Source organism: Scyliorhinus canicula, chromosome 4, assembly GCF_902713615.1.
Source record: "Scyliorhinus canicula chromosome 4, sScyCan1.1, whole genome shotgun sequence".
Taxonomy (NCBI): domain Eukaryota; kingdom Metazoa; phylum Chordata; class Chondrichthyes; order Carcharhiniformes; family Scyliorhinidae; genus Scyliorhinus; species Scyliorhinus canicula.
The window spans coordinates 26,999,914-27,027,196 of NC_052149.1; the positions used below are offsets into that span (position 1 = coordinate 26,999,914).

Consider the following 27,283-nt stretch of genomic DNA (forward strand, 5'->3'; position numbering starts at 1 on the left):
CCTCAAGCAGGACGATCAGTTATAACCACCGGGGTAATGAACAGGTCGAGAGGGAGAACGGTACGGTCTGGAAGACCGCCCTGCTGGCCCTACAGTCTAGAAATCTCCCAGTCTCCTGCTGGCAGGAGGTCCTCCCAGACGCCCTCCACTCCATCCGGTCACTACTTTGCACGTCTACCAATCAAACACCTCATGAACGCCTTCTTGTCTTCTCAGGGACCCCGCTCCCAACCTGGCTGGCTGCCCCCGGGCCCACCCTGCTCCGGAAACACGTGCGGGCGCACAAATCGGACCCATTGGTCGAGAGGGTCCAGCTGCTCTTGCATCCGGGGTATGTGGAGTACCCCGACGGCCGACAGGACACGGTCTCTCTACGGGACCTGCCGCCCGCCGGATCCCCACCATCGCCCCCGGCACCAGCCCCCCCACCCCTCCCTCCAACCGCAACTGCTCCCCGCAGGCGCTCCCCTCCCTGCCCCGCCAACCCCCTCACCTGTGCCGCCTAGAGGACTAGACGCCCCCCCCCCCCCCCCCCCCCCCCCCCACACACACACACAATGGCCCGGTCCTCACCAGCTCCGTCTAAGGGTGTGGAAGCCTCCACGAGGACCGGATCATCGCTCCGGGAGTCATGGACGCCCGCATCTCCATCATCTCCGGTGAAGCTCCGCAGGTCGCAGAGGACGTCCAAGGCCCTTGATCGTCTTATCGAGTCGATATGAACTATCAATAAAAACATCAGCATTGCTGCTAATTGCCTGTTGACATTGACAGTAAAACAGTCACAGGTCTGTGCATCGTTTCAACCACAATAATCACATTGCTGCCCCATCTGCAGCTTGTGAATCAAAAGAGGTTGTCGGGTGAAGGGAATGAAGAGGATTGGATATGAGCATACTCTTCCTCTCTGCTTTCAGCAGCAGCAGCGCTGGCCATAGGCTCAGCAATGACCATGCCAATGATGATGGGACGTTCCCTCTGGTTTGGGATAAGAACACCCAGATGTGACTGACCCCCACCAGTTAGGCCCTGCTACTCTAGCTGGCACCACCTTCTCTTACAAGAAAGAGGGAAGTGTATCCGTTCATGTAATGCAATGTATTTGGGTAATGTGGCTGACGTGCGATCAATAACCACAGAAACGAAGGAGTAGTCCGAATCGAAGGCTATAATCTACAAGATGTTTCCCCAGCAGCTTAAGTACAGAAAGAACGATGGCTGCTGGGAAACACGGGTTCTTATACTCCACCTCGTGGGCGGAGCTACCTTCGTCTTGACCGATGAGAAAGCAACACTTGGGCCAATGGGCAGCGAGCCTTCTCCACCAATAGCAGCTCACACTCCCAGGTACCGTAGTACCTCTAGTCATACTACCACATTCACCCCTTGTTGGGGAAGGGGGGGGTGCTCGTTGAGAAGGCGGGGGGGGGGGGGGGTATGCGTCCAGTGCGGGTGGGACAAGATACTGGTAGTATGACTAGTGATATGGGATTATACCTCTCCAACGGTGGCTGCCCACTGGCCCGTAACTATATACAGAGATGTGTTATCACACGGCAAATTATTTAGAGTTGGAAAAAAAAGAAACAGCAGCAGCTGGGGAAAGTGGGGTTCAGTGGGAGCTTGCTTTGGAGAAGTGGGTTGGGCTGGGTGGGATCGGGGGTCAGGGATGGCAAGAACAGCCCCAAACAACTGCAATTAAATTTGACCACACAGCAAAGGAAAACTGTTGTGAGTACTTAGTGTGATAACAAGCTTTGCATTATAGGTGAAGCTGCTGGGATATATTGCAAATGACATAAGACCTGATCAAATTGATGTTTTTATATAGTTAAAGGATTCGAGAGGTTAGATAGAGTCAAATGATTTCATCTGATGTTGGGAATCAAGGCCAAAGGAGTCTTAAAATTAAATCCATGGCTTTTCAGGACTGATGTCGAACTAGCCTTCTTCTGTTTGAAGAGGTCTAACCTCCGCCCCACCTTCAGAATTACCTGAATACTATGGTTGGGATTTTCCAGCTCCGTCGTGGTTGGACAAGCCGCGGGTGATTTGAGGGCCCGGACAATAGTCCATTGACTTTCGACAGGACCAGACGATCCTGGCAGCGGGTGTGGCAGAATACCTCACATTAGACCGCCTTTGATCGAATGACACCCTGGCCAAAATTATGCTGCTGAGGTTTGAGGCCCTCAATGTTGCGCCTGTGAAACACTTCAGCTGAATATACCTCCCTTGCTAAAAATGTGCTGTGTCCTAATTTAACAGGGCTGATCTATGTTTTTCACTCATTTAATACTGCAGTGGATGCTCATGGAAGTATGCAAGTGCAGCATTTGCGAGCGGCTATCAGAAGGATTTCAATACCATACTTCACTCTGAAAGCTATTACAAATCATTTGCGGGCATTGCAATCGTTCAAATTCAAGGCAACTTGATGTTTCACCATTTCACAGATCTGTAAGGATTTTGGTTCTGCCTTGATGTGAAGGAAGAAGGTTTTGCAGAACTGCAATGATAACAGGGTTTAATATTGCACTTTTGACATTTGTATGGCATTCTCTCAGACATCAAGCCCACGTTAAAAGCGCAGTTTAAAATGAGCACCCATTCCGAAGTTTTAAAGTAAAAAGGTCGACGGTGTCTACATTTTGATAGCTATTCCTGTGTTCTTGCCCTGATACAAAGTGGTCTGAGCTGGAGAGTGTGACAAAGCAATGTATAAGACTCCTTTCAAGAGTGGAGATAACACTGAGTTCCATCAGTTTCAGCGTGACATCAAAAGTCGCATTTACAACTGCACAAGCAATCCACAGGGCCCTTGGGAACTATTTTCTAAAAGGCTGCTTTACATGGAACCTGTTCAACATTTTTAGAAAGCAAATCTTTCTTTCCCAACATTAAACATTGGTGACTGGAGGAATGGAGCTCTGTTCATGTGTCGCAGCCCACATGCGCAGATTTCTTTATCTATTCTGCCATCTGTGTGTTGCAGCTGTCACGGATGGGTCTCGGATTGATAGCTGCTGTATAACCGCAGTCTTAAGTGACCAGGGGAGAAAAACAAGCGCATCTGCTCTTTCCAATCCTCCAAAATGTCACTGGCATTGGGAGATTGGTCAGCAGTGCTTCATGTGGGTATACACGAAGCTCTGCTTTCTTCAATGATACTGTATTGCACATGCAAGCTTCAGAAAAACACAAAATCAAACAAAAGAAAATATGATTTTAATTTAACATAATACCATGCAACTACATCATGGTCTTCATTTTACGAACATCCTAAAATGGGTGCAATTTGAACATTGCACTCTTAATGTGATACGGTGCAACTTGCAGCTCTTTGCACAATTCCAAATTAATGGGTGTATATTAGAATTGGGTGAGAAGGAGATTAGTTTCTTTCCTAATTCCAGTACACTAGATTCTTGAGGTGGAAGAAAAGCAAAGTGAATCATTTTTTGTTCACTGCAAGTTGCTCAGATCAGTAATGCATAGTTTTGGTTACAGAAAGCGACAGAAGCGCAATAGGGAACTGAATGCAGACTGCGCAACTTTTTCCCTGGTTTAACTATGTGAGGCAAAACATACCTCAGGCCTCCAAAATAGCCCTGTTTTTCAAATATTGTGATATCTGAATAGCCCAAACGAGCTAAAAACGAAGCACAGCTGATACTGGCAGGTCCACACCCAATCAGGGCTATTTTAGCGTGGAAGCTGGCAGGCAATTCTCCTGGAGGGGAAAGTGATGGATTCCGAATCTGAGGAATTTTCATCTCTTTGAACACCTAAGTAAAAGAGAGAGAAAAAAGATTGAAATTGAAAACATTGAAAACTTGCTGTTTGTTTTACTGCTTCATCAAAACACAGTAACTTTATTGCAATGTGAGCGTACGTGTGACAATAAAGATTATTATTATTATAAAAGACATTTGAAAATCTCTAATTGATCTCTATTGTTTAGCAGGAACCAAACTGGTTGCATTTATGCAAAGACATGGTATGTTGAACAAATATTTTCCATCTCAATTTGCATACACATACACACAAACTGATGAATTATTCAAAGTATCTTGAGGAGCAACTCTGTAGGTTTCATTATATTAATATTTCTCCAAACCTATTGATTCATTCAAAAGGTTAAACATCAGAGGTCAAAAGGCTTTGAAGTAACCTCATGCATGTAAATGATGCTTTGAATGTTGGGTTCAGGGAACGAGCAGCAACTTCTAAGTCCCGAAGCATGAAAGAAATATTTGATCTGAATGAACAAAGTGCCCTTGTTACCCTCGGCCTCCCCAGAAATTGCATGTTTCACCAGGTTCCATCGCAAGGTCTCCGTACCTCCGGGGAACCTGCTTATCTTGATAATTCCATTAATTTTTTAAAATAAATTTAGTGTACACAATTCATTTTTTTCCCAATTAGGGGGCAATTGAGCATGGCCAATCCACCTAATAATAATCTTTATTAGTGTCACATCCCTGCACATCTTTTGGGTTGTGCGGGTGAAACCCACGCAAACACGGAGAGAATGTGCAAACTCCACACGGACAGTGACTCAGAGCCGGGATCGAACCTGGGACCTCAGCGCCGTGAGGCAGCAGGGCTAACCCACTGTGCCACCGTGCTGCCCGATAATTCCATTAATGATTATTTAGAGGCAAGTCCCATTTGGAACTGAATGAGTCCGTCAAATAACCTGTGATCCCTCTGTGGCAATAAGTTGCTACTAGGGTGAAAAACAATTGTGACTTCATGTCCATTTGAGCTCTCAGACTTCAGTTGTGCAAACACTATTGGGTGCATACTGACATTAATGCAGCACTGTAAATTGGGAGTAAGGTTGGAAATCAGACACTTGAAGCAAAATTTGAGAGACATTCTGCAGTAGGCAGTTTCACACCAGCAAGACTCTGAAACTGGAGGCTGGATTCTTCGATCCCTGACGCTGAAATCGCGTTTGGCAATGGGGCGGAGAATCGTCGCGATGACAGTATCGGGGGCGGCGTGCTTTCGTGATGCGCCGCCCCCTGAAAAGGGAAGTACTGGAGGAGTACGCCGCATGCTTTATCCACGGCCTCAGGCCATTGCCTGAGGCCCGCCCTGCGATGCTCCGTTCCCAACCGGCTGAGTTCCCGACGGCGTGGGACACGTGTGGTCTCATCCGTCGGGAACTCAGCAAGGCGCCTGCGGACTCAGCCCAGCGCCGCCACAGTCAGGGGAGGGCCGATCCGCGGGTATTATTCGGGGCTGGCCGAAGGGGGTGGACTATTTTTGCGGGCCGGGTGCACGCGCTGCGTCCGCCATGAAGTACGGTGCGGCCGCTGCAGGCCGCCGGCGTGCGCATGCGAGGCCACGGACCCAGCAATGCTCCGGGCTGTATCGGCAGCTGGAGCTGGGAGCTCTACACTGTCTGGCTGCTAGCCCCCCCTGGAGCGGGGAATCGGTGGCCATTTTGCACCAGTTTTCCAAGCGTAAAACACCACTGTTTACACGCTGCCGTGGGGACAGTCACCCAAAATGGAGAATCCAGCCCCACATCTCTAAGGTTTTCAGGTAGCTCCACTGGGCTTTCTGGACATTGTGATCAACTTATTCCTAATTCCTTCATCCATAAAAGAGAACCATCAGTGCCACTGGTTCACCGTACTACATTGAAAATGAACCATAACGTTCACTAGCCCATGCATCAGTGTAGACCTAAACCAGCAAGAGTTCTCCTGTTACTAAGTACAGTGCTAGACAGTACAGTGACTCAGACCAATCAACTCAGTATTAAGCAATGTGGATATCGGTCGAAGAGCGGACTCAATCCCATTTCACAGTTGCAATAAATCTCACCCTTCTTTTACTGAAAATACAGCAAGTTGTATTGAGATACTGTCCTTAACTAGCAAGGCACTTCATAGGAGGGTTTAAATCGGAGATAGGTAGATTTTTGTTAAGCAAAAATATTGAGGGGTATGGGCCAAAGGCAGTAATGTGGTGTTAGGTCACAGATCAGCCATAAGTCATTGAATGGCGGGATGGGCTCCAGGGGCTGAATAGCCTGTTCCCGTGTTCCTAATCAGTCAAAATGTGTTTCCGAGCCACAAAAAGAAATAACAGATCACGTGATCAAAACTTTGGTCAAAGCAGTAAGTATAAGGACCATCCGTGACAGAGAAACTTAAACTAAGCATCAGTGAGCAGGTTGGGGCAGCACGGTAGCATAGTGGTTAGCACAATTGCTTCACAGCTCCAGGGTCCCAGGTTCGATTCCCAGCTTGAGTCACTGTCTGTGTGGAGTCTGCACGTTCCCCCTGTGCGTGGGTTTCCTCCGGATACTCCGGTCTCCTCTCACAGTCCAAAGATGTGCAGGTTAGGTGGATTGGCCATGCCACATTGCCCTCAGTGTCCAAAATTGCCCTTAGTGTTGGGTGGGGTTACTGGGTTATGGGGATAGGGTGGAGGTGTTGACCTTGGGTAGGGTGCTCTTTCCAAGACCCGGTGCAGACTCGATGGGCCGAATGGCCTCCTTCTGCACAGTAAATTCTATGAAATGAGGGGTAGAGAGGTTTCAAAGAGAATTCCAGAACAACTACCTCGAATTTCTTTCAAATACAACAACCCTCTAAAATTACACTGTAACTTTTTTAGATCTACGTTCACCTTGATATTTCTGCTGTTCAAAAAAATTACCAAGAACTGTTAATTAAAAGCATGTGCTATATTACTTCTCAGGTTCTTTCGATCATTAAGGTTCAATGAAAAGTGCAGAAGAACATGCCAGGAGCAACACCAGGCAAATGTGAAAATGAGATGCCGACCTGGTGAAGCTGCAACACAGGGCTACTGGCATATCAAACAGCGAATCAGCATGCAATACACAGAGCTAAGTGATCCCCAAACCAATGGATCAGATCGAAGCTTTGCAGTCCTGCCACATCCAGCCATGAATGGTAGTGGATAATTTAACAACTCACTGGAGCATGAGGTTTCACAAACATCCCGATCCTCAATAATGGAGGAACCCAGAATCTCAGTGCAAAAAAGCAAGGCTGAAGTATTTGCAATCACCTTCAGCAGAAGTGCCGAGTTCGTGACCTATCTTGGTCTCCTTCAGAGGTGCCCAGCATCACAGATACCAATATTCAACCCATTTTGATGCACTCCAGGTGATAGCAAGAAACAGCTGAAGGCACGGAATATATGGACCCTGACAATATTCCGGAAACAGCACTGAAGAGTTGTCCCCCAGATCTATCCACGACCTGAGCCAAGCAGTTCCAGTCCAACTACAACACTAGCATCTACCTGGCAATGTGGAAAATTGGTCAAACTGGGCGAAATGCAGGAAAAATCCAACCCAACCAATTACTGTCTCATCAGTCTACTCTTGGTAATCAGCAAAGTGATGCAAGTTATTGTCAACAGTGCTAACAGGTCGCACTTAATCAGCACCAACCTGCTCACTGATGCTTAGTTTTAAGATCTGCCACATACCTCCTGACCTCATTACAGCCTTAGTGTAAACATAGACAACAGAGCTGAACTCCACAGGTAAGATGAGAGAGACTGCCCTTGACATCAAGGCTGCTTTCAACTGAGTGTGATGTTACGAGACCCTGGGCGAGTGCACGAGTCTATTCCAGCACAACGTGCCTGGAGTCACAACACACGTGAATTAATCAATAATTCTTATGAAAATACCCAAAGTCTTTGGCCCTTGGGTGCCCAATATTTACAGTCACCAGGTTTGCAAGTTTAAACCCAATTATAGTTTATTTATAACAGGAACTATAATGAACTATGCAGCAAATACAACTGGTTAACTAATTACTAATTCCCTGCTTTCACTTGCCCCCCACCCGCTACACAAATACAAGACAGGAAAACACAGAGGGGTGGAAAGGGGTAAAAATAATTAGCAAAAGGAAAAAAGGAGTCTTTGTTTCAGATGATGATTTTCAGCACACCTTCCTTCACAGCAAGCTTGCAAGTGAAAGTCTCTATCCACAGCCTGCAATGGCCTTCTCTGTACATTCATTTATCCAGGTTCTCTGCAACTTCAGAAGTACAGCAGTCACAGCCTTTCCAAGGAGAGAGTAGCAAGTTCTGGTCTTTATTTACAGCCTGTTCTGGTTTTCCTGTAGATAGATTAATTCAGGTACTCCTGTTGGTTCAGCAACACAACACTCACAGGCCTTTTAGAGAGAAATACAGAGGAAAGAGAGTACGGTCTTGACTCTAAAACTGACAGGAGTCAAACTGAAACTTCTCAGGACTCTGAAAAGCATTCCACTGGGATAGGATCCAATCATCACCGGGCAGAGTGCGGCCTTTTGGGCTTATTCATTGGCCACCAGCCAATCAGCCAAACCGAATCCCACCCCATCTTGCTCTCTCTTTGTTGCCAACAGGTCTGAGGCCTCCTTTTCAAACTAGCAGTATTCTTTCCGTTAACTTCTAAATTCTGCTGCTTGCCTTACAGATACATTTCCACTAATGAATCCATGGATCAAAAATAATAATGGCAAAATAAAATAAATGGGAAAATAAGGGAATAAACAATAAGGACCCTTAGAGTGGCATCAAGGAGCCATAATACAGCTGGAGTCAATGGGAATCAGGTGGAAAACTCTCCACTGGTTGGAGTCATACCTAGCAAAAGTAAAATGGTTGTGGGAGGCCAATCATCTCAGTTCCAGGGCACTGCTGCAGGAGTTCTTCAGGGTAGTATCGTAGGACCGACTATCTTCAGCGAATTCATCAATGACCTTCCCTTCTTCATTAGGACAGAAATGGAGGTGTTCACTGATGACTGCACAATATACACCACTATATATGACTCTTTAGATTCTGAAGTGGTCCATGTCCATATGTAGCAAGACCTGGACAAGATTCATGCTTGGGTTGTTACGTGGCAAGTAACACGCATGCCACACAACTCCCTCCCTAACAGCACTGTGGGTGTACCTACACCATAAAGACTGCAGTGGTTCAAGAAGGCAATTGATCACCACCTACTCAAGGTCAATTAGAGATTAGAGATGGGCAATAAATGTTGGTCCAGCCAGTGACGCCGACATTCTGTGAAAGAATGAAAACATGTCAGGAGCTCTATTCCCAAAGGACAACTCTAATTTTATTATTGATGCTCAGCCTGGCCATAGTTGAAACTGCTCTTAGAATTTATTTCAAAGCTAGTGATTAACTGCCACAGAAAGTCTATTGCATGTTTCAGAACCACACTTGAATATGTTTAGGTATTAAAATGTCAAGAAACAGTTTAGAAAGTCCAACAATGTCTCTACTTCCTCCAGAAGCTAAAGGAATTTGGCATGTCTGCATTGACTCTCACAAACATCTACAGATGTGCCAAAGAGATCATTCTGGCCGGCTGCATCACAGACTGCTATGGCAACTGGTCGGTCCAAGATCGCATGAAACTACAGAGTGTGCTTAACTCAGCCCAATGCATCACACAAGCTTGCCATCCTCCCATTGATTCTGTATACACCTCCCACTGCCTCAGGAAGGCAGACAGCATTGTCAGAGATCCCTCCCACCCAGGCATTGCCTCCTTCCATCAGGTAGAAGATACAGAAGTCTGAAGACTGTTGCTCGTTATGCTCTCTCCTTAATTGGCTCTGCTTATAGTGGTTAATATAGTCGCCGTCCTTAATTCTAATTATGCTTGCTCAAGAGTCAGCAGGTATCTTTCGATACCACCACAAGGTTCAAAACCGAATACTGATCAAAGACTCGATACACCAGTTAGCAAGTTCAAAATCAATACTCATTTATTTGTACACAGTCAATTACACTCATGCACAACTCTACTAACTAAACTATCACTACTACTAAAAGCCTATACTTAGCTTTGGGTGCCCACTCAGTCAGAGGAACAATTGCCGTTGTCCGGTTCTGAGGCTGCTGGCATCGAACTTGTATAGAATAGTAGCTCAGAGCGTCTATCTTGTAGCGTGCGTTGACTTTGGACTTACTTGTTCTGGTGCAGCTGCTAGGCAGGTCTCTCCTCGCTGAGAGCCAAGGCCAAGAAGAACGATTCTCACTTGGGGGCTTCCTCTTATACCCCAAAGGGGCTTTGCGCGCTTTTGGGCGGGCCTTGAACTTGGCCCCAATTAATTGGACCATATCCTAATCATCGCTTTTGATTTTCTCCAATAAAGGGGTGGCTGCCTGATCACTGGGTGGGCCCTAGGTGACCGTTGGCCTGCTTTTGTTTTAGTCTCCTCTGGTGCCGGGGTGTCTGCTTTGGTATCATTTGCTTAAATGTTTCTCTTTTGTCCCCGGAGATAGCTCATTAGTATGCAATAGGCTTTGCAGTATCGGTCTTGTCTGGGAGCTGCAAACTCCAACCCACAGACAAAACTTGCACCTGCCTGCTTTCTTAGCATTGTCCAATTTTCTCTTCATTCTCTGCAAGTGTCCATTTTGTAATCGGGACGTGGCCACCCCAGGTGGCGACAAGACCCGCACATCCAGACAGCGGAACTGCTTCTTCCCCACAGCTACAAGACTCCTCAACTACTCCCCCTTGGACTGATCTGTTCCCTGTAAGAACACTATTCACGACGCCCTGTGCTGCTCTTGCTCATGTATTTGCTTTGTTTGGCCTTTGTTCCACACTGTAACCAACTGTCAATATACTATTTGTCAATGTACTCTGTTGATTATTCTTTTTGTCTACTGTGTATGTTCCCTTGGCCGCAGAAAAATAATTTTCACCATACTTTGGTACATGTGACAATAAATCAATCAATCAATGTAAGCTGATTCCCGTTGCATGGCTCAAATGCACTCTGGCATCTGGAAAATCTAGGGTTGGATATTTTGGCCCGACGAACATCGAGGCAGACGGACATTAAATTTTTCTGGCAATCAGTGTGCTGATTTTTCAGCACCATCCTGCCCCAGAGCTATTTTCCTGGGGGTAAAATTGAGGGAGTGGGGCCTGGCTTGAGAGCTACCTGCCTGCAAATGTCTAATAGCCAATTAATGCTCTTTAAAGGCCTATTAAGACCTAGGGCGGAATTCTCCGTTTAGGAGGCTAGATGTTGAAGCCGGGGCTGAATTGTGAGTGGTTTCTGTTCCCGTTGGGAGTGCTATTTTTGGAGCAATTCAGGACATGCTAATGGGCCAGCACTCTGGCCACATGAATCTAGAGCGATTCTCATTCCTGCCGGCTTCGGATTCGCTGGGGCCGGAAGTGGTGCTAGAGTGCTCGACAAGCTGGAGCTGCTTTTAGCACTCCACTCCCCACATTCTCTTATGCCAGCCAAGAAGATGGCTCAGAGGAGAGCGGCCCTGAGGTTCACCAAGTTGGAGCGCGAGCGAATGTTGGATGCGGTGGGGAAGAGGCGGGGCAGGTTCTTTCCAATGGGTGGACAGGAGGCTCCAGCCCGCGATCGTAAACCGGGCCTGGGCAGAGGTGGCCGAGGCGGTAAGTGCTGTCAGCCTCAACAGGCAGACCAGCACACACTATCAAAGGAAGACAAATGATCTCCTTAGGGCAGCCCAGGCGAGTCACCACCTCTGCTTCCCTGGCATCACTCCTGTCCCTTACATCACACCCCCACACGCCAATCAAAAGCCACCTGCTTGCATCTCCCTTAGATTCCACACTGCACCACACCCCAACACCTATATTGTCCTCTCTGGTCAGGTGCCTGACACACACATGCCACCAGCTACAGATCCCCATGTAACTCGCCTTTATGCATCTCACCGTGTCCTTTATATGTCCGCTAGGAAAAGGCGGCCCATAACAGAGAGAGTGGGAGAATACCGGAGGGGACATCCGAGACCTGAGGGCTCTCACCCCTGCTGAGCAGAAGGTGATGGAGTTAGCCGGGGAGGTGCAGGAGAGGGCTGTCACTTTGGCGGAAGTCAGCATGCGACAACCAAGTGAGCTCCCAATATTGAGTTATGCCCCAATAGCAAGTGAGTCACCCAAGATCTTGCCTTTTGTCTTGCAGAATCACCACTAGACCATTCCAGCCCGTCTGGGGTACATCGCCCCTGTCACATCCCCAGCACACCTTAGGGATTTAGAGGGAATGTGAGGGAAAACTTTTAATCCAGAGGGTGTTGGAATTTGGAACTCGCTGCCTGAAAGGCAGTGGAGGCAGAAACCCTCTAACACCTCCATTTTGAGTCACTGACTCTCTCCCTCCAATTAATGGCCAGAAAGTGGGGACCATCATCCAATTAAAGATGATGAATAGGCTCTCGGTTGAAGAGACAAAGAATGCTTCTTCAGGGTTGGAGGGCATCCATTATCCTTCCAACTCCGAGAGCCCATTCACCATCTTTAATTGGACAGCGAATCCACCCTCTGACCATTAATTGGCCAGTTCAGAGAAAATCAAAGCTGGGTGATTTTTCCCCACAGAATTGCAGGCTTCTGACCCCAGCTGATTTTTGATGCTAAAGGCTGGGGGAAAAATCCTACCCCTGGTTAAGATGTCCAGCAATAAATGAGACGCTCTAAGGCTGCAGCTTCCTACTGGGGAAGAGGAATAAACAGAGATTTCGGTAGTTAATTGGAGGTTAATCAGGGAGGAGTATTTTTGTCGGTGACAGCTAAATGTAAATCCAGGCTTCTGTCCTTGGGGAGGCGAGATTTATCAAGGTCAGAAAAAAAACAAATCGGAAGTGACCAGCATTTTTTTCCTCTTTTTCAAATCTGTTTTGCATCAATAAGAAAGCAAACATTTTGAAAAGACAAGCACGAGAACCTGCAAAACTTGCATAAATACACACAGTTTAATTATATTCATGGTTTGAAGTAATCCATGGTAGAACATATGTTCATAATCCCCAAACTATACATAATATTGTGTATTCAATGTAGTACTCCACAATCTAGATGAGAAATTTGCAATCATCACACCTTAACATGCACTTTTTAGTACATCAAACAAACATTGCAGGAATTTTGCACACAAGGTGCTTGAATTTGGTGTGGCGGTTCCTGCTAACAGGCTGGCACACCAGGGCAACCGCACCTCAGCCATTTTGGAATCCCAACTGGATTCTGTGGCAATCAGGCAACGAATGAGCTCCTACCGGAGGCATCGGGGCATCCCAGCCTTTTAAGGGACAAGATCCCGCCTCCAATAGCTGCCAGCCAATCCGAGACAATCTCAGCTGCACCTCCGAGAGCAAGGGCTGCTGGGATTGCAGCCAGCTGGGAAAAGCAATCTGGACGCCCCTCTCGGAAGAAGTTAATTGGGGTCAGAGTTACCAGGGTCATTCAGGCAGACCCCGGTGAGGGTGAAGGGGTTGGCAGAGGCAGGTAAGCTGTTGCCACCATGGTGGCCATTACCACTCAGCAGACCCTCTGTGGGCCACAGAAGTCCCACTTAGGAGGGTCCTCTCCCCCGAGGCCTGCAGTGAGATGGCCAATATGGCCAGTGTTCACCAGGCCTTCGCCCCATATGGTGAAGGGCTCATCCGTCACGAGTGAAAATGCCTGTGGTGGTGGGGAAAGACCATTATTTGGTCATTTAAATGAAACAACTAGCCTCTGGGTGAGGGGGTGTCCTCCACCATCCTTGTTGCTAGCAAAATGCCATGGTGGTGACAAGGTTGCAGGAATTCAACCACTGCCCTCCCTCCCAATTTTTTGTTGTCACCCTGGCTTCTGCTTCCTCCAGGAAGCCCTAGAAAATTCAATCTAACATCATACAAACAGTGATAGTCTGGATTTTCTGGTCAGAAGTGAATGAACAGCGTACACTGTTGACCCAAGAAAACTGTCTGCTAATACTTAGCAGGCTCAAGAGTTTAGACGACTTCTTTTCTGACATCAGTTACAAGGTTCTGTGCCCTTCAGCAACTGAGCAAGTCGGTAGATTAGAGAATTAGATTGACGAATTCTCATGGACAATAAAGCAAGATGTATAAAGCAAAGAATATCAATCCCATTTCATCATTGTACTGAAAGCAAAATAAAGATTGGTATATGCGCATGGTTCAAAGTAGAATTTAAAAAAACGCAAATTTATAAAATTACGTTTTCAGGGCTAGACCAGTTGTTCATTGATAATTAAGACTTCATGGTGTTAAAAACTGTTACTCCTGATTGAGCAAAACATAACTATCATTACTCTGTACAGCAAGAATAGTATGTAAATCGTTAAAGTTAAATCAAAGCAGCAATTTCTAAATTATTTTGTCTGCCGAGGCAGTGGGGGGGGTCACAGACAACTTCTGGTATTTCAAATTTAACCTTGCACATGTAGATACAACAAGTTGATATCTGTTTTAAATAACAATAGTGATATGAACACACAGCCTCGCCATTATTACCACAGCAGATTCTTTGCCATTAAGATAAACAGTGGTGATTTATGGCTTTTGGGAATCCTAAGGTTCAATTTAGGGAACTTACATTTTACTGGATAAAAGCAGCATTGGATCCATTCAGAGCCACATAGCAACAAAGGTTGCACTGTAATGATTGGTTATACTGTTTGGTGAGAATATGAATTAAAACTCCCTGTTCTTTTTGGAATTGTTAATGTCCATTTAAATGCTAAGAGTCTTCAGGAAGTAAGATTAGGTTTTGGAGACCCGGAACAAACTCCCAAAACCCAAATTGCAGCTGAGTGATTCACTCTCAGTTCATCATCAGAGGTGAGTACTACCAATGAAGCATCATACTTCTTTCACACATTTATAGGCTTATTTCTGTAAAACATAGGCTTGTATTTTCAGGATGGTGAGGCCTCAGCGCCCCCCATCCTGACGGTCAGTGGAGAACGTATCCCCGCTGACTCTGACACGTCCACTGCCATTTTACGCTCAATTAAGGGTTGATTGGCAGGAGGCAAGTCTTCCACCTGCACTTGGATGGAAGTCCTCGCTAGCAGTGCTTTCACTCAATTCAGATTGGCTGACAGCTCTCCCTATCCCTCCTGGCACAGCGCTGCAGTGGCTGGAAGAGGTACTGTAGTGGCATACCTGAGCTTCGATCCCAGGACTGCACTTCAGGTAAATACCAAAGGTTCCAGGGGCAAGAGAACAGGGGATCCTTGGACAGAGGGGCACAATCTCTGTATCAGCGTAGGCCCGAGGGGGGTGGGGGGCGCTTGGAGGGCAGCTGGAGGTCTCAGGTCACTGAAAAATTAAATGCTTATGCTCGACAACCTCATCATAAAAAACACTAGCTTCTTTTCTAAATGTAATTACTGTTAGAAATCCCGACCTGTAGCTTTCACGTTTAAAATTATGTCTGTAGTACGATATTAGAATAAATCCAATAAACAAAAGCACAGAAAATCTTCAGTGGATACCAGGTTTGTGGAATTAGAATCCAGATTTTAAAAGTCACATCACAGTGCAACAAAATTAAAATCTGCAATAGCATCACATTAACTAATATCTTTTATATTCCATATTAATAATGGAGGTGTTAATATGGAGGGCGTAATCAGAAATTAAATGCTTTTGTTCTCTAATGTGGAGATAGTCACATAACATTTGTTTTGGGGTGTTTTAAATAGATGACAGTTCCAAAATTCTAACCGACAGGGTAATTGCCAGGTAATTAATTTTGGTTCACAAAATCTACACTCAATTTATGAAGCATGCAAATATATACATATATCTTTATGAGTCCATCGCTTTTATATTAAAGATGCGTTGATATAAAAATCTTCCAAAATTAATGCACATAAATCACCATAATCCCAGATGACCATAGGCTGCTTTCCCCTTTGAGGGGGGAGAGCTGACTGGTGGTGATTTAACCTGAGGATCACCACACCTCAGGCAAGGGTAAAGGTTGAGATGACGGAGCCCTCATGGGTAACCTCAGCCGGCACGGGAATTGACACGAGCATCACAAATTAGCTGTCCAGCCAACTGAGCTAAACCAGGCTGTGCCAGCATTTATTGTCCATCCCTCATTGCCCTTGAGGGTGCAGTTAGGAGTCAACCACATTGCTGTGGGTCTGGAGTCACATGTAGGCCAGGTAAGGACAGCAGATTACCTTTCCTAACGGACATTAGTGAACCAGATGAGGTTTTCTGACAATCGGCAATGGATTCAAGGTCATCATGAGACTTTTCCTTGAATTCCAGATATTTTATTGAGTTTAAATTCTGCCACCTGCCGTGGTCCCACAGATCATTATCCTGGGTCTCTGGATTACTAGTCCAGCAACAAGAGCACGACGCCACCGTTTCCTCAGACTACCAGACTATGTAGCTGCATCAAAATGAGCAATTGATAGCCCTAAATATATTGGCACAAATTTAGTAAGTTGAATCAAGCAATGAAACTAAAATGCTTCATTACTATGCCTATCCCGTTTTAAGAGAAATACAAACCTTATTATGCAAACCTTATTATAAGACAGACTAAAGTCACAAATCAAGTCCAAGTTATTACTTGTACCTGTTCTCTAAACACTATTCATTTTGCTACTGGATTTATCACAACCATGACACCCATTATAAGGCTAATCTTCTTTCTTTATGTAAGCCTATATTTCTAATACTGAATCTGACATTTATCATGCAGACACACTAGCTGCACAATAGGCAGCCACAATCATCACTACTTTACCGGCATTAGGTGACAGACGTTCACTGTCAAAAGCACCACGTCTGCAATAACAGACACCTTACAGTTGTCATTAATACTATCACTGGTTTTGGTGTGAAGTACTCCATCACATGTTATGTCAGCATATTCTGCAGAAAGCTATCTTCTTTCCCCTGCCATCAATAACACAAGTATAACCAATAATAAACTAGATAAATACATTCAATCTTGCCACAAACTACTACAAAATTCATGCAGAGATTTTTTATTATGACTGAACCATCTTATGACCTTTATTTAAATGTGTACGGCTTTCTAAGCAGCAGAGATATTGCACCATAGAACATAGAACATAGAACAGTACAGCACAGAACAGGCCCTTCGGCCCTCGATGTTGTGCCGAACAATGATCACCCCACTTAAACCCACGTAACCCGTATACCCATAACCCAACAATCCCCCCATTAACTTTACACTACGGGCAATTTAGCATGGCCAATCCACCTAACCCGCACATCTTTGGACTGTGGGAGGAAACCGGAGCACCCGGAGGAAACCCACGCGCACACGGGGAGGACGTGCAGACTCCACACAGACAGTGACCCAGCCGGGAATCGAACCTGGGACCCTGGAGCTGTGAAGCATTGATGCTAACCACCATGCTACCGTGAGGCCTGTCTAACCTCATGTTTTCCTGGAATTTACAATGAAATTAGTTTCTGTCAAAATATATCAGGGTATAAATTACTTTCGTTGATTATTAGTATGTGAATTCTTAATGTACTCCACCTAAATGATTTGTCACAGGCTTTAACCAGTTTATTTTAAATGCATTAGTATCTCCATTAAAGTAGAGAGTTAAATTTGGATGAATGTGATAAGCACTCCTTCAGTCATGTTGTCAACATTAACTTCTATCCTGTTGTGCACAATATTACACTTTTTGGGGCCAAATAGGCAAAGTGCGAGTTAAGTGTAGTAATTCCAATGGCTAAAGTGGCTACTCAGCAATTGCAGAATATTAATCCCCGTGTTGTGATTGCCCTATTTATAGCGATTATGGGTGAAATAGTCCCACCGCGTTCTGCGGGAGAGGCCCAAAACAGGTTTTGCGCCAGGTGCCGAGTCGTGCTCGATGCAACCCACCTGCTACACCCGCACAATCTGGACCATATTTAATATTTATACGGCAATCATATTTAAATGAACGATTATGCTAATTTAAATATGCACAAGCCCATTTGAAGCCGTATGCTCCCGGTAGTCACCGGCCACACCAGACTTGCCCCACAATGACGCAAAAACGGAGACCAGGTGTGATGGCCATGTTGGGGCGGCTCGGCGGCTATTGGAACCCTTGGGTAGTTGGCGTCAGGACAGGACACTGCTTTGGCAGTGTCCCTGGCACCCAGGCAGTGCCAACCTGGCTCTATGGGGGAACCAAGTTGGCACTGCTAGGGTGACCAGGTGCCAGGTTGTCACTGCCAGGCTGCTGGGCTGCGAAGGGGCAGGGCCTGATGGAGGCCATGTCCATGGAAAGGCAAGGGGAGGGAGTTATGAAGAGTGGGGTGATGAAGGAAGGCCCGAAAGATGGGGAGGCCCTCAGCGGCGCACCAGCGGGTTATGCTCACTCTGGGGGGGGTGGGTGGGGGCTGATGCCTCGATGCCCAACTGGATGGATGGGGGACTGGGTCACCCCCATGCCTGGGTTGTGGTGGGGGTGGTGTTGGGGGGGGGGGTGGTGTGGGGTACGCTCCGATGTTTAGTGATGGGGGCAGGGGGAGGTTGCCCCTCCGGGTCGAGGGGTCAGAATGTGGGAGCCCCGATCTCTGAGGAGCTGGTTTTGCCGTTGACTTTATTTCCCCAATGCAGAAAAAATTCCAAGTGTGGGATTATCAGTGAGAAACGGTTCAGGTTTAAAAAAAAACTAACTGAAGTGCGGGTGAAGACTAGTCTGGATCATGCCCAACACCCGGCAGAAATCACCCCGCCAAACACGGCTAAAATGACACTTAGGCTGGGATTCTCAATCCTGGGACGGTTGGATCGCGTTCCCCGAAGGGATGGAGAATCAGGCGTCGGGGCAAAATTGGGATCGATGCGGAGTACCAACCCAATCACAATGCTCCAACCTCCCCTGACGGCAGGAGCGAGGTCCACGCTGCGCGCCAGCGGAGCCATTTAGCAGGACTGGCGCCCTATGCTCCGGGCTCCCATGATTCCCCGGTCCCAGTGCCCGGAATCAGATGGACTTGGATTACTTGTGGTCACTGCCAGCGAGGCCCAGGCATGGTGACCCTCCCCCTCTTGGCCCACTGCGAGGTCCACCATGCCAGGGCCATGCTGGTAGAGACCATCTGAGAACCACCCCCACCTCCCAATATTGCATTGCCTGCCCTCGCATCCTCTATTAGACCTCTCCCACCCACATATATACCCCACCCATAGGGATCCCTGCAATAGGTAGACCCTGATGCACGATCAATTGCACAAAGACGAGAGTTGGATACAACTGAGGCTTTATTGCTCTCACAGCAGCTGGCGAAATGGCTGCCGCATGGAGGACATACACATTTATACTCCGCCTACTGGGCGGAGCCAGCAGGCAGGGACTACCGATGTACCTGTAGTACAGGTCCTACCATACATCACCTAATAGAGGTGCAACAGTGGTTTACCACATTCACCTCCTGTTAAAATTAAGTCCGGTGGGGGTGGTGGAGAACTATATACAACAAATGAGTTATACATTTACAATATTGGAGAGGAAAAAAAATATGACCGGTTTAACCGGTCCGGGGCCTTGATGTGCCGCTGGGAGCAATGCAGTGGTGGTGCTGATGCCGTGCTGGTCTGATCTTCAGTGACTCCGGGAGCATGCCGAAATCCTCTTCATCCTCGGGTATGGGCAGGGGGAGGACGGATGGTCCTGGGGGGAGGTTGCTGCTGGGAGTGCTGGGGGAAGGCAGGGTGGCGACACGCCGGAGGGGTGTGTGTGTGTGGAACCTGCTGGATCCAGGTCCCTGAGGGAGACAGTATCCTGGCGGCCATCGGGGTACATCGTAGGCATACTGGGGGTTTGCATGGAGCAATTGCACCCTCTCCACCAACGGGTCCGCCTTGTGGAGTTGCACGTGCCTACGGAGCAGGACTGGTCCTGGAGCTGCGAGCCAAGTTGGGAGTGACACCCTGGATGTGGACTTCCTGGGGAAGGCAAAAAAGACGTTCACAGGGTGTGTTGTTAGAGGCGGTGCACAGTAGTGACTCAATGGAGTATAGTGCTTCAGGGAGGACCTCCTGCCAGCGGGAGGCCGGGAGGTTCCTGGACCGTAGGGCAAGTTGGACGGCCCTCTATACCGTCCCTCCATACCGTCCCATTCTCCCTCTCCACCTGCCCGTTTCCCCGGGGGTTGTAGCTGGTCGTCCTGCTGGAGGCAATACCCCTGCTGAGCAGGAACTGACGCAGCTCATCGCTCATGAATGAGGATCCCCTGTCACTGTGGATGTAGGCGGGAAAGCCAAACAGAGCGAAGATTGTGTTGAGGGCTTTGATGACGGTGGCAGACGTCATGTCGGGGCATGGGATGGCGAAGGGGAATCTGGAGTACTCATTGACCACACTGAGAAAATACATGTTACGGTCGGCGGAGGGAAGGAGCCCTTTGAAATCCACGATGAGGCTCACAAAGGGGCGGGATGCCTTCACCAGGCGTGTGCGGTCCGGCTGGTAGTAGTTCAGATTGCACTCTGCACAGAACTGGCAGTCCCTGGTGATTGTCCGTACTTCCTCGACGGAGTAAGGCAGATTGCGGGCCTTTATAAAATGGTACAACCATGTGACTCCCGGGTGACAACGGCTGTCCTGCAGGGCCCGGAGTTGGTCTACTTGTGCGCTGGCACATGTACCTCGGGATAGTGCATCTGGGGGCATGTTGAGCTTGCCGGGGCGATACAAAATATCGCAATTGTAGGTGGAGAGCTCGATCCTCCACCTCAAGATCTTATCATTCTTGATCTTTCCCCGCTGTGTGTTATTGAACATGAAAGCTACCGACCGTTGGTCAGTGAGGAGAGAGAATCTCCTGCTGGCCAGATAATGCCTCCAATGCCGCACAGCTTCAACAATAGCTTGGGCCTCTTTTTCGACGGATGAGTGCCGAATTTCTGAGGCATAAAGGGTGCGGGAAAAGAATGCCACGGGTCTGCCTGCCTGATTGAGTCTGGCGGCTAGGGCGAAGTCTGATACTCTCTACTTGAAAGGGCAGTGTCTCGTCTATTGCGTGCATCCTGGCCTTGGCGATATCGGCTCAGATACGGGCAAAGGCCTGTTGTGCCTCGGCCATCGGGGAAAATGGGTGGACTGTATGAGTGGGCGGGCCTTGTCCGCATAGTTTGGGACCCACTGGGCGTAGTATGAAAAGACCCCAGGCAGCGTTTGAGGGCCTTGGGGCAGTGGGGGAGGGGGAGGTCCATGAGCAGGCGCATACGGTTGGGATCGGGCCCCAGAACTCCGTTCCGGACCACATAACCGAGGATGGCTAAGCGGGTTGTGTTAAACACGCACTTCTCCTTGTTGTAGGTGAGGTTGAGGAGAGTGGCGGTGTGGAGAAATTTGGCAAGGTTGGCGTCATGGTCCTGCTGATCATGGCCGCAGATGGTGATGTTGTCTAGTTACGGAAAGGTGGCCCGCAAACCGTACCGGTTGACCATTCGGTCCATCTCCCTTTGGAAGACCGAGACCCCTTTGGTGACGCCAAAAGGAACCCTGAGGAAGTGATAGAGGTGACCGGCTGCCTCGAAGCCAGGTATGGACGGTCCGATTTACGAATGGGGAGCTGGAGGTAGGCAGATTAAAGGTCTACTGTTGAGAAGACCCGGTACTGTGCAATCTGATTGACCATATCAGATATGCGTGGGAGGGAGTACGCATCGAGCTGCGTGTACCGATTTCTGGTCTGGCTGTAGTCCACAACCATTCTGTGTTTCTCCCCAGTTTTGACCACTACCACGTGGGCTCTCCAGGGGCTGTTGCTGGCCTCGATGGTGCCTTCCCAAAGCAGCCGCTGGACCTCGGACCTGATGAAGGTCCTGTCCTGGGTGCTGTACCGTCTGCTCCTGGTGGCGACGGGTTTGCAATCCGGGGTTAGATTAGCAAAGAGGGAAGGCGGATCGACCTTTTGGGTTGCGAGGCCGCACACAGTAAGGGGTGGTAGGGGCCCGCCGAATTTCAGGGTTAGGCTCTGGAAGTTGCACTGGAAGTCCAGGTCGAGTAGTAGGGCAGCGCAGAGGTTAGGGAGGATGAAGAGGCGGAAGCCGCTGAATTCTACACAGTGGACCGTGAGTGTGACCGCACAGTACCCCCGGATCGCCACGGAATGTGATCCGGAGGCCAGGGAGATTCTTTGGTTGGCGGGGTAGACCGCGAGGGAGCAGCGCCTTACCGCATCCGGCTGGATGAAGCTTTCGGTGCCCCCGGAGTCCATGTGTCCATTGATTTTCACGTTGGTCGATGCAGTGGCCAGGTTGTGAGGTCAAGACTGGTCGAGTGTCACTGAGGCGAGTCATGGTCGGTCATCGCTGGTGTCGGATGATGGGGAGCCTGGGGGCCACAGGTCCTGGAACGCTGGCGGTGCCCATGTGCCGTGGGGGAGACAAGATGGCGGCGCCTGAAGATCTTGAGGAGAACAAAATGGTGGCACCCATGGGCCACACGTGGCGGGGGTTGAACAAGATGATGGCGTCCATGGGCTGCACGTGTTGCGCGGAGGGGAAGTGGCCGTGCTTGGTCTGAGGGGGAGAAGATGGCGGCGCCCACTGGCCGCGCGTGTTCTGAGGGGGAGAAGATGGTGGCGCCCACTGGCCGCACTTGGTCTGAGGGGGAGAAGATGGCGGCGCTCATTGTCCGTAAACGAGGGTGTTGGGGGCGATAGCGGCGACTGCACGGGCCTGGCACACCGCGGCGAAGTGCCCCTTCTTACCGCAAGCCTTAAAAAGGCCAGCAAGGGCTGGGCAGCGTTGGCGGGGGTGTTTCTGCTGGCCGCAAAAGTAACATTGGGAACCCCCGGGGTTTGCTGGCTGGCGCGTGGCGCAGGCATATTGGCTGGGTGAGGCCCCTGCTGGGGCGGCCGTCTGGGGGGTCCATGATGCGTAGGAGGGGTGGGCCGCGCGGCTGGGGGTGTAGGCCTGCGCGAGGCAACCGTCATAGAGAGCGCTAGCTTCTTTGTCACTGCGAGACCGAGCATGGCCCCTTCTAACAGTCGCGTATGAGGTCCGACCCAATCCCCGTAACAAAAGCGTTCCGCATAAGGAGGTTTGAATGTTCCATGGCCGTAACGGCCTGACAGTCACAGTCCTGGACAAGTGGGATTAGGGCCCGCCAGAAGTCTTCGATGGACTCACCAGGGAGTTGAGAGCGAGTGGCGAGTCCGTGCCTGGCGAAGAGCGTGTTCGTCTTCTGAGCGTAATTTTCTTTGAGAAGCGTCATGGCTTCGGCGTAGTTTGGCGAGTCCTGGATCAGCGGAAAGACGTTGGAGCTCAACCTTGAGTACAGTATCTGTATTTTCTGAGCCTCCGAGACAGGGCTTGGCGCCGAGTTGATGTATGCCTCGAAACAAGCTAGCCAGTGCTGAAAGTCCCTTTTGGCATCGCTTGATTGCGGATCCAGCTGCAGGCGATCCGGCTTGATACAGAGGTCCATCTTTTGAAAATCTTAGAGCAATAAATTGATGCACAATCAATTGCACAAAGAAGAGAGTTGGATACAACTGAGGCTTGATTGCCTCCCACAGCAGCTGGCGAAATGGCTGCCGCATGGAGGACACACACATTTATACTCCGCCTACTGGGCGGAGCCAGCAGGCAGGGACTACCGACGCACTTGTAGTACAGGTCCTACCAAACATCACAGGCCCCTCAGAGGGAACCCCTGCCTAAAAGGCCCTCCAACAGATCGGCCCCTCAAATAGACCCCCCCACACAAGAACCCCTGTAATAATTGGACTTCCCCAGGGACCCCTATAAAAAGGAAACCCCCATAGGGTCCTTTTGATGAAAGTGACCCCGCCCTACAGACACCTTGTGGTAGTCACCACTGTTGTATTGTGTATACTGCATATGAGGGTATTACGGTAAGGCCCCTGTACTACAGGTACGGGGGTAGATCCCTGCCTGCTGGCTCCACCCGGTAGGCGGAGTATAAATGTGTGGGCTCTCCGAGCTGCAACCATTTCGGCAGCAGCTGTGGGAGGCTCCACATCTTTGCGTAATAAAGCCTCGATTACTCTCTACTCTCGTCTCGTCGTAGTGCATCACCCCTCCCCCTAGAAAAGAGTCCCCTCTCTGGAAACTAGTGTACAGACTAGGCATGGCAGTGAGAGGAATTACAGCTGTAACACTTAGCTTGCAGCTCTACTGTCCATTCCTGGAAGCAGAGCAGCTGTGACCTGCATCTGGTTTCCACAGACATATTAGCTGCAAGCCAGGGCAGCACAAGTGGATAGCACTGTGGCTTCACAGCGCCAGGGTCCCAGGTTCGATTCCCTGCTGGGACACTGTCTGTGCGGAGACTGCACGTTCTACCCGTGTCTGCGTGGGTTTCCTCCGGGTGCTCCGGTTTCCTCCCACAGTCCAAAGACGTGCAGGTTAGATAGCTTGGCCATGATAAATTGCCCTTAGTGGCCAAAAAGGTTTGGAGGGGTTATTGGGTTACGGGGATAGGGTGGAAGTGGGGGCTTAAGTGAGTCGGTGCAGACCCAATGGGCCGAATGGCCTCCTTCTGCACTGTATGTTCTATGTTCTATTTTCATCGCTTTCTAGTGATTGTGATTTATACACAGTTGAACTTGTTTCAGCTAAACAAAACAAGTTTTCTTCCAGCTCTGTGATTGACAGTTTCTACAAACGATCTGCAGTTTCGATTCATTCACGGCTCAGTGGCCGAAGTGGCGCAATCCCAAAGTTTGGAAACATTGACAACATCAAAGTGAAGTGAGTACAGTGAAATCACATGCTTGAGTGATTGGAATGAACTCAGTGCTTGGAGAGAGTGAAACAGATGGCCAGCGGCAGGACCTCGCTTATCGGGCTGCCCACTCAAGGTGTTGGCCCGAAAGCGGGATTCCCTGGGCATCCCTCATATTCCACAGCATACATAAATTTGCATGACATGGAACACTGAGTTACTTGCTGATTTGCACTCCCAGCGGCAACACAAACCAGCTGCAATTCAGCTCCGGCGAGAGAACTGAGGGTGCGATTCTCAAATCGTGGGACAGAGTGTCCGCGCTGTCGTGAATGCCGTCGTGTTTAACGCCGGCATGAAACGGCGCGGGCACTAGCGATTCTGGCTCCCACAGGGGGTTCACGACACTCCAGCCTCACTTCCTGGCGCACACTGGAGGCAGTGCCAACCCGCGGATGCGCAGTTGCGACGCGCCAACCCGGCATGCACGGTGGCTTTATGGAACGCGCCGCTCCCGACGCAACATGGCGCGGGGGTTCTGGGGCCGGGCGCGCAACAAAGGAGGCCCGAGGGGGTGCAAGAGGCCGGCCCGCCGATTGGTGAGTGCCCCGATCGCGGGCCAAACCCCATCCCCCCCCCCAAAGGTCGCCCCCCCCGACCCTTCGCGCAGAGTTCCCGCCGGCAGCAACCAGGTGTGGACGGCGCCGGCGGGACTCTGCTTTTTCCGCACGGCCGCTCGGCCCATCCGGGCTGGAGAATTGGTGGCCCGGCATCGTACAGCGGCCCACGACCGGCGCCGCGCCAAACACGCTGGCGCAAATGGCGCCGATTCTCCATATCATGAAGAATCGCATGCCGGCTTTGGGGCGGCGTGGCGTGGTTGCGGCGATTCTCCGGCATGGTGTGAGGCTGGGAGTATCGCGCCCTGAGTCTCCCAAATGGATAATCCCGCCCTATGCCATTTTTTGGGAGAATCGTGCATTACATGTATTTTGATTTTTCCTACTATCCAGTGAAGCCAGACTATTTAAACAACGGTTCACCAAAATAATATATAGAGGATTCTTTTTTTCAACAGAAAAGTTACCTGCGACTGCACGCAAAACTTACACCATCCGTGTTACTCAATGTAAACTTTTCCAAGAAAAAAAGACAAATACTTTTACCGTATCGAAGCACCCTGATCACATTCGAGCCTTTATTTCTGCAGCTTTAAACGAGCCAGTGGGAAATATATACAATCAAAGCTAGTCAGCTAGCTAAACCTCAAACACTGATCAATCAGGAAAAACTGGTGCGAGTTTTCATAGGTCAGTTTTTTCTTACATTAACTTCATAAAGTTACTCGTTCATTAGGTTTAGCCATTCTGCAACTAAAGATGAATCATGGAATCATAGAATTTACAGTGCAGAAAGGGACCATTTGGCCCATCGGGTCTGCTCCGGCCCTTGGAAAGAGCACCCTACTTAAGCCCGCACCTCCACCCTCTCCTCGTAACCCAGTCACCCCACCTAAACCTTTTTGGTCTCCAAGGGGCAATTTAGCATGGCCAATCCACCTGACCTGCACATCCTCAGACTGTGAGAGGAAACGGGAGCACCCGGAGGAAACGCACGCAGGCACGGGGAGAACGTGCAGTCCGCACAGACAGTGGCCCAAGCCAGGATCTAACCTGGGACCCTGGAGCTGTGAAGCAACAGTGCTAGCCACTGTGCTACCTTGCCACCCAATCAATAAAGCAATGCATCACCTTGGATTTCTGTGCCCGCTGCACATACTTTACACTTTTTTATGAATGGCATGGAATGCATATCGGAAATCATTTCCTGCAATGTGACTATAGAATAAGACACTCAGCTTATAGTAAAAATTCAAGGCTGTTTGATCTAAACCCCTGTAACAAAATGACGTTAGAGAATGTTCATAACCTTTCAAGAAGCGGAGGTCACTATTATGCACCTGTGAAATAATCATCTATTTTCAAAAAAATTGATTCTTAAGGAGTGAGAATATAAATTTATAGCAACCCAAGTTTGGAAAGGTTCACCGAGCAAAGATGTGTGTAATATGGAGATCCTTTCTGCATACCTCTGTGGTAAACTGTTGCAGTCCACCGATGTTAATTGCCCCTTCTTCCGATGCGTGTAAATTGCATCCTCCTACACAGAGGTCGGAGGTTGGACAAACCATCCCACAAGTTAAGCCGAGGGGGTTGTCAGACAGAATGGTTTTGGCAGCTCCGTAGTAGTTCTATTGACCAATACAAACAGAAGCTTCAGTGAAACATAGAAAAATCAAATTTGTTTATCAGACATAAATGATCTGGACGGACACATTAATCCACTATGTTTAAAACAAAAATATTTAATGAAAACAGTACCAGCACAGGACAAAGCCTGGATTAATAAACTGCTGTGAAAAAAGAATTGCTTAAGTTGATACATCATAAAGAGAGGGAAGTTAAATCAGCCACAGATCAAATCAGCAAACTAATTTGAGGAAACGGTGGAATATTGTTATGTTACTGGGTTAGTAATCCAGAGGTCCAGGGCAATGCTCTTGAGGACAAGAATTCAAATAATGAATCTGGAATATAAAAGCTAGGCTCGGGAATGGTGGCCATGACAACTATCATCCACTGCTGTGTTGAAAACAAAATCCCAGCTGGTTCACTAACGTCCTTCAGGGAAGGAAATCTGCCGTCCTGACCTGGTCTGGCCTACAAGTGAAGCCAGACCCACAGCAATGTGGTTGG

At 48.7% G+C, this 27,283-nt stretch overlaps 1 protein-coding gene across 3 annotated transcripts in view; it reads right to left on the minus strand.

Annotated features, from left to right (window-relative positions):
- LOC119964436 (dihydropyrimidine dehydrogenase [NADP(+)]-like) overlaps positions 1–27,283 on the minus strand; it is a 918,190-nt gene that overhangs the window by 541,647 nt on the left and 349,260 nt on the right. For all 3 annotated transcript variants that reach the window (XM_038793913.1, XM_038793914.1, XM_038793915.1), the window contains 2 exons: positions 26,617–26,778; positions 3,592–3,788 (listed from right to left, as the gene is read on the minus strand). In XM_038793913.1, the coding sequence (XP_038649841.1) occupies positions 3,592–3,788; positions 26,617–26,778 (359 nt within the window). The remainder of the gene's footprint in view (positions 1–3,591; positions 3,789–26,616; positions 26,779–27,283) is intronic.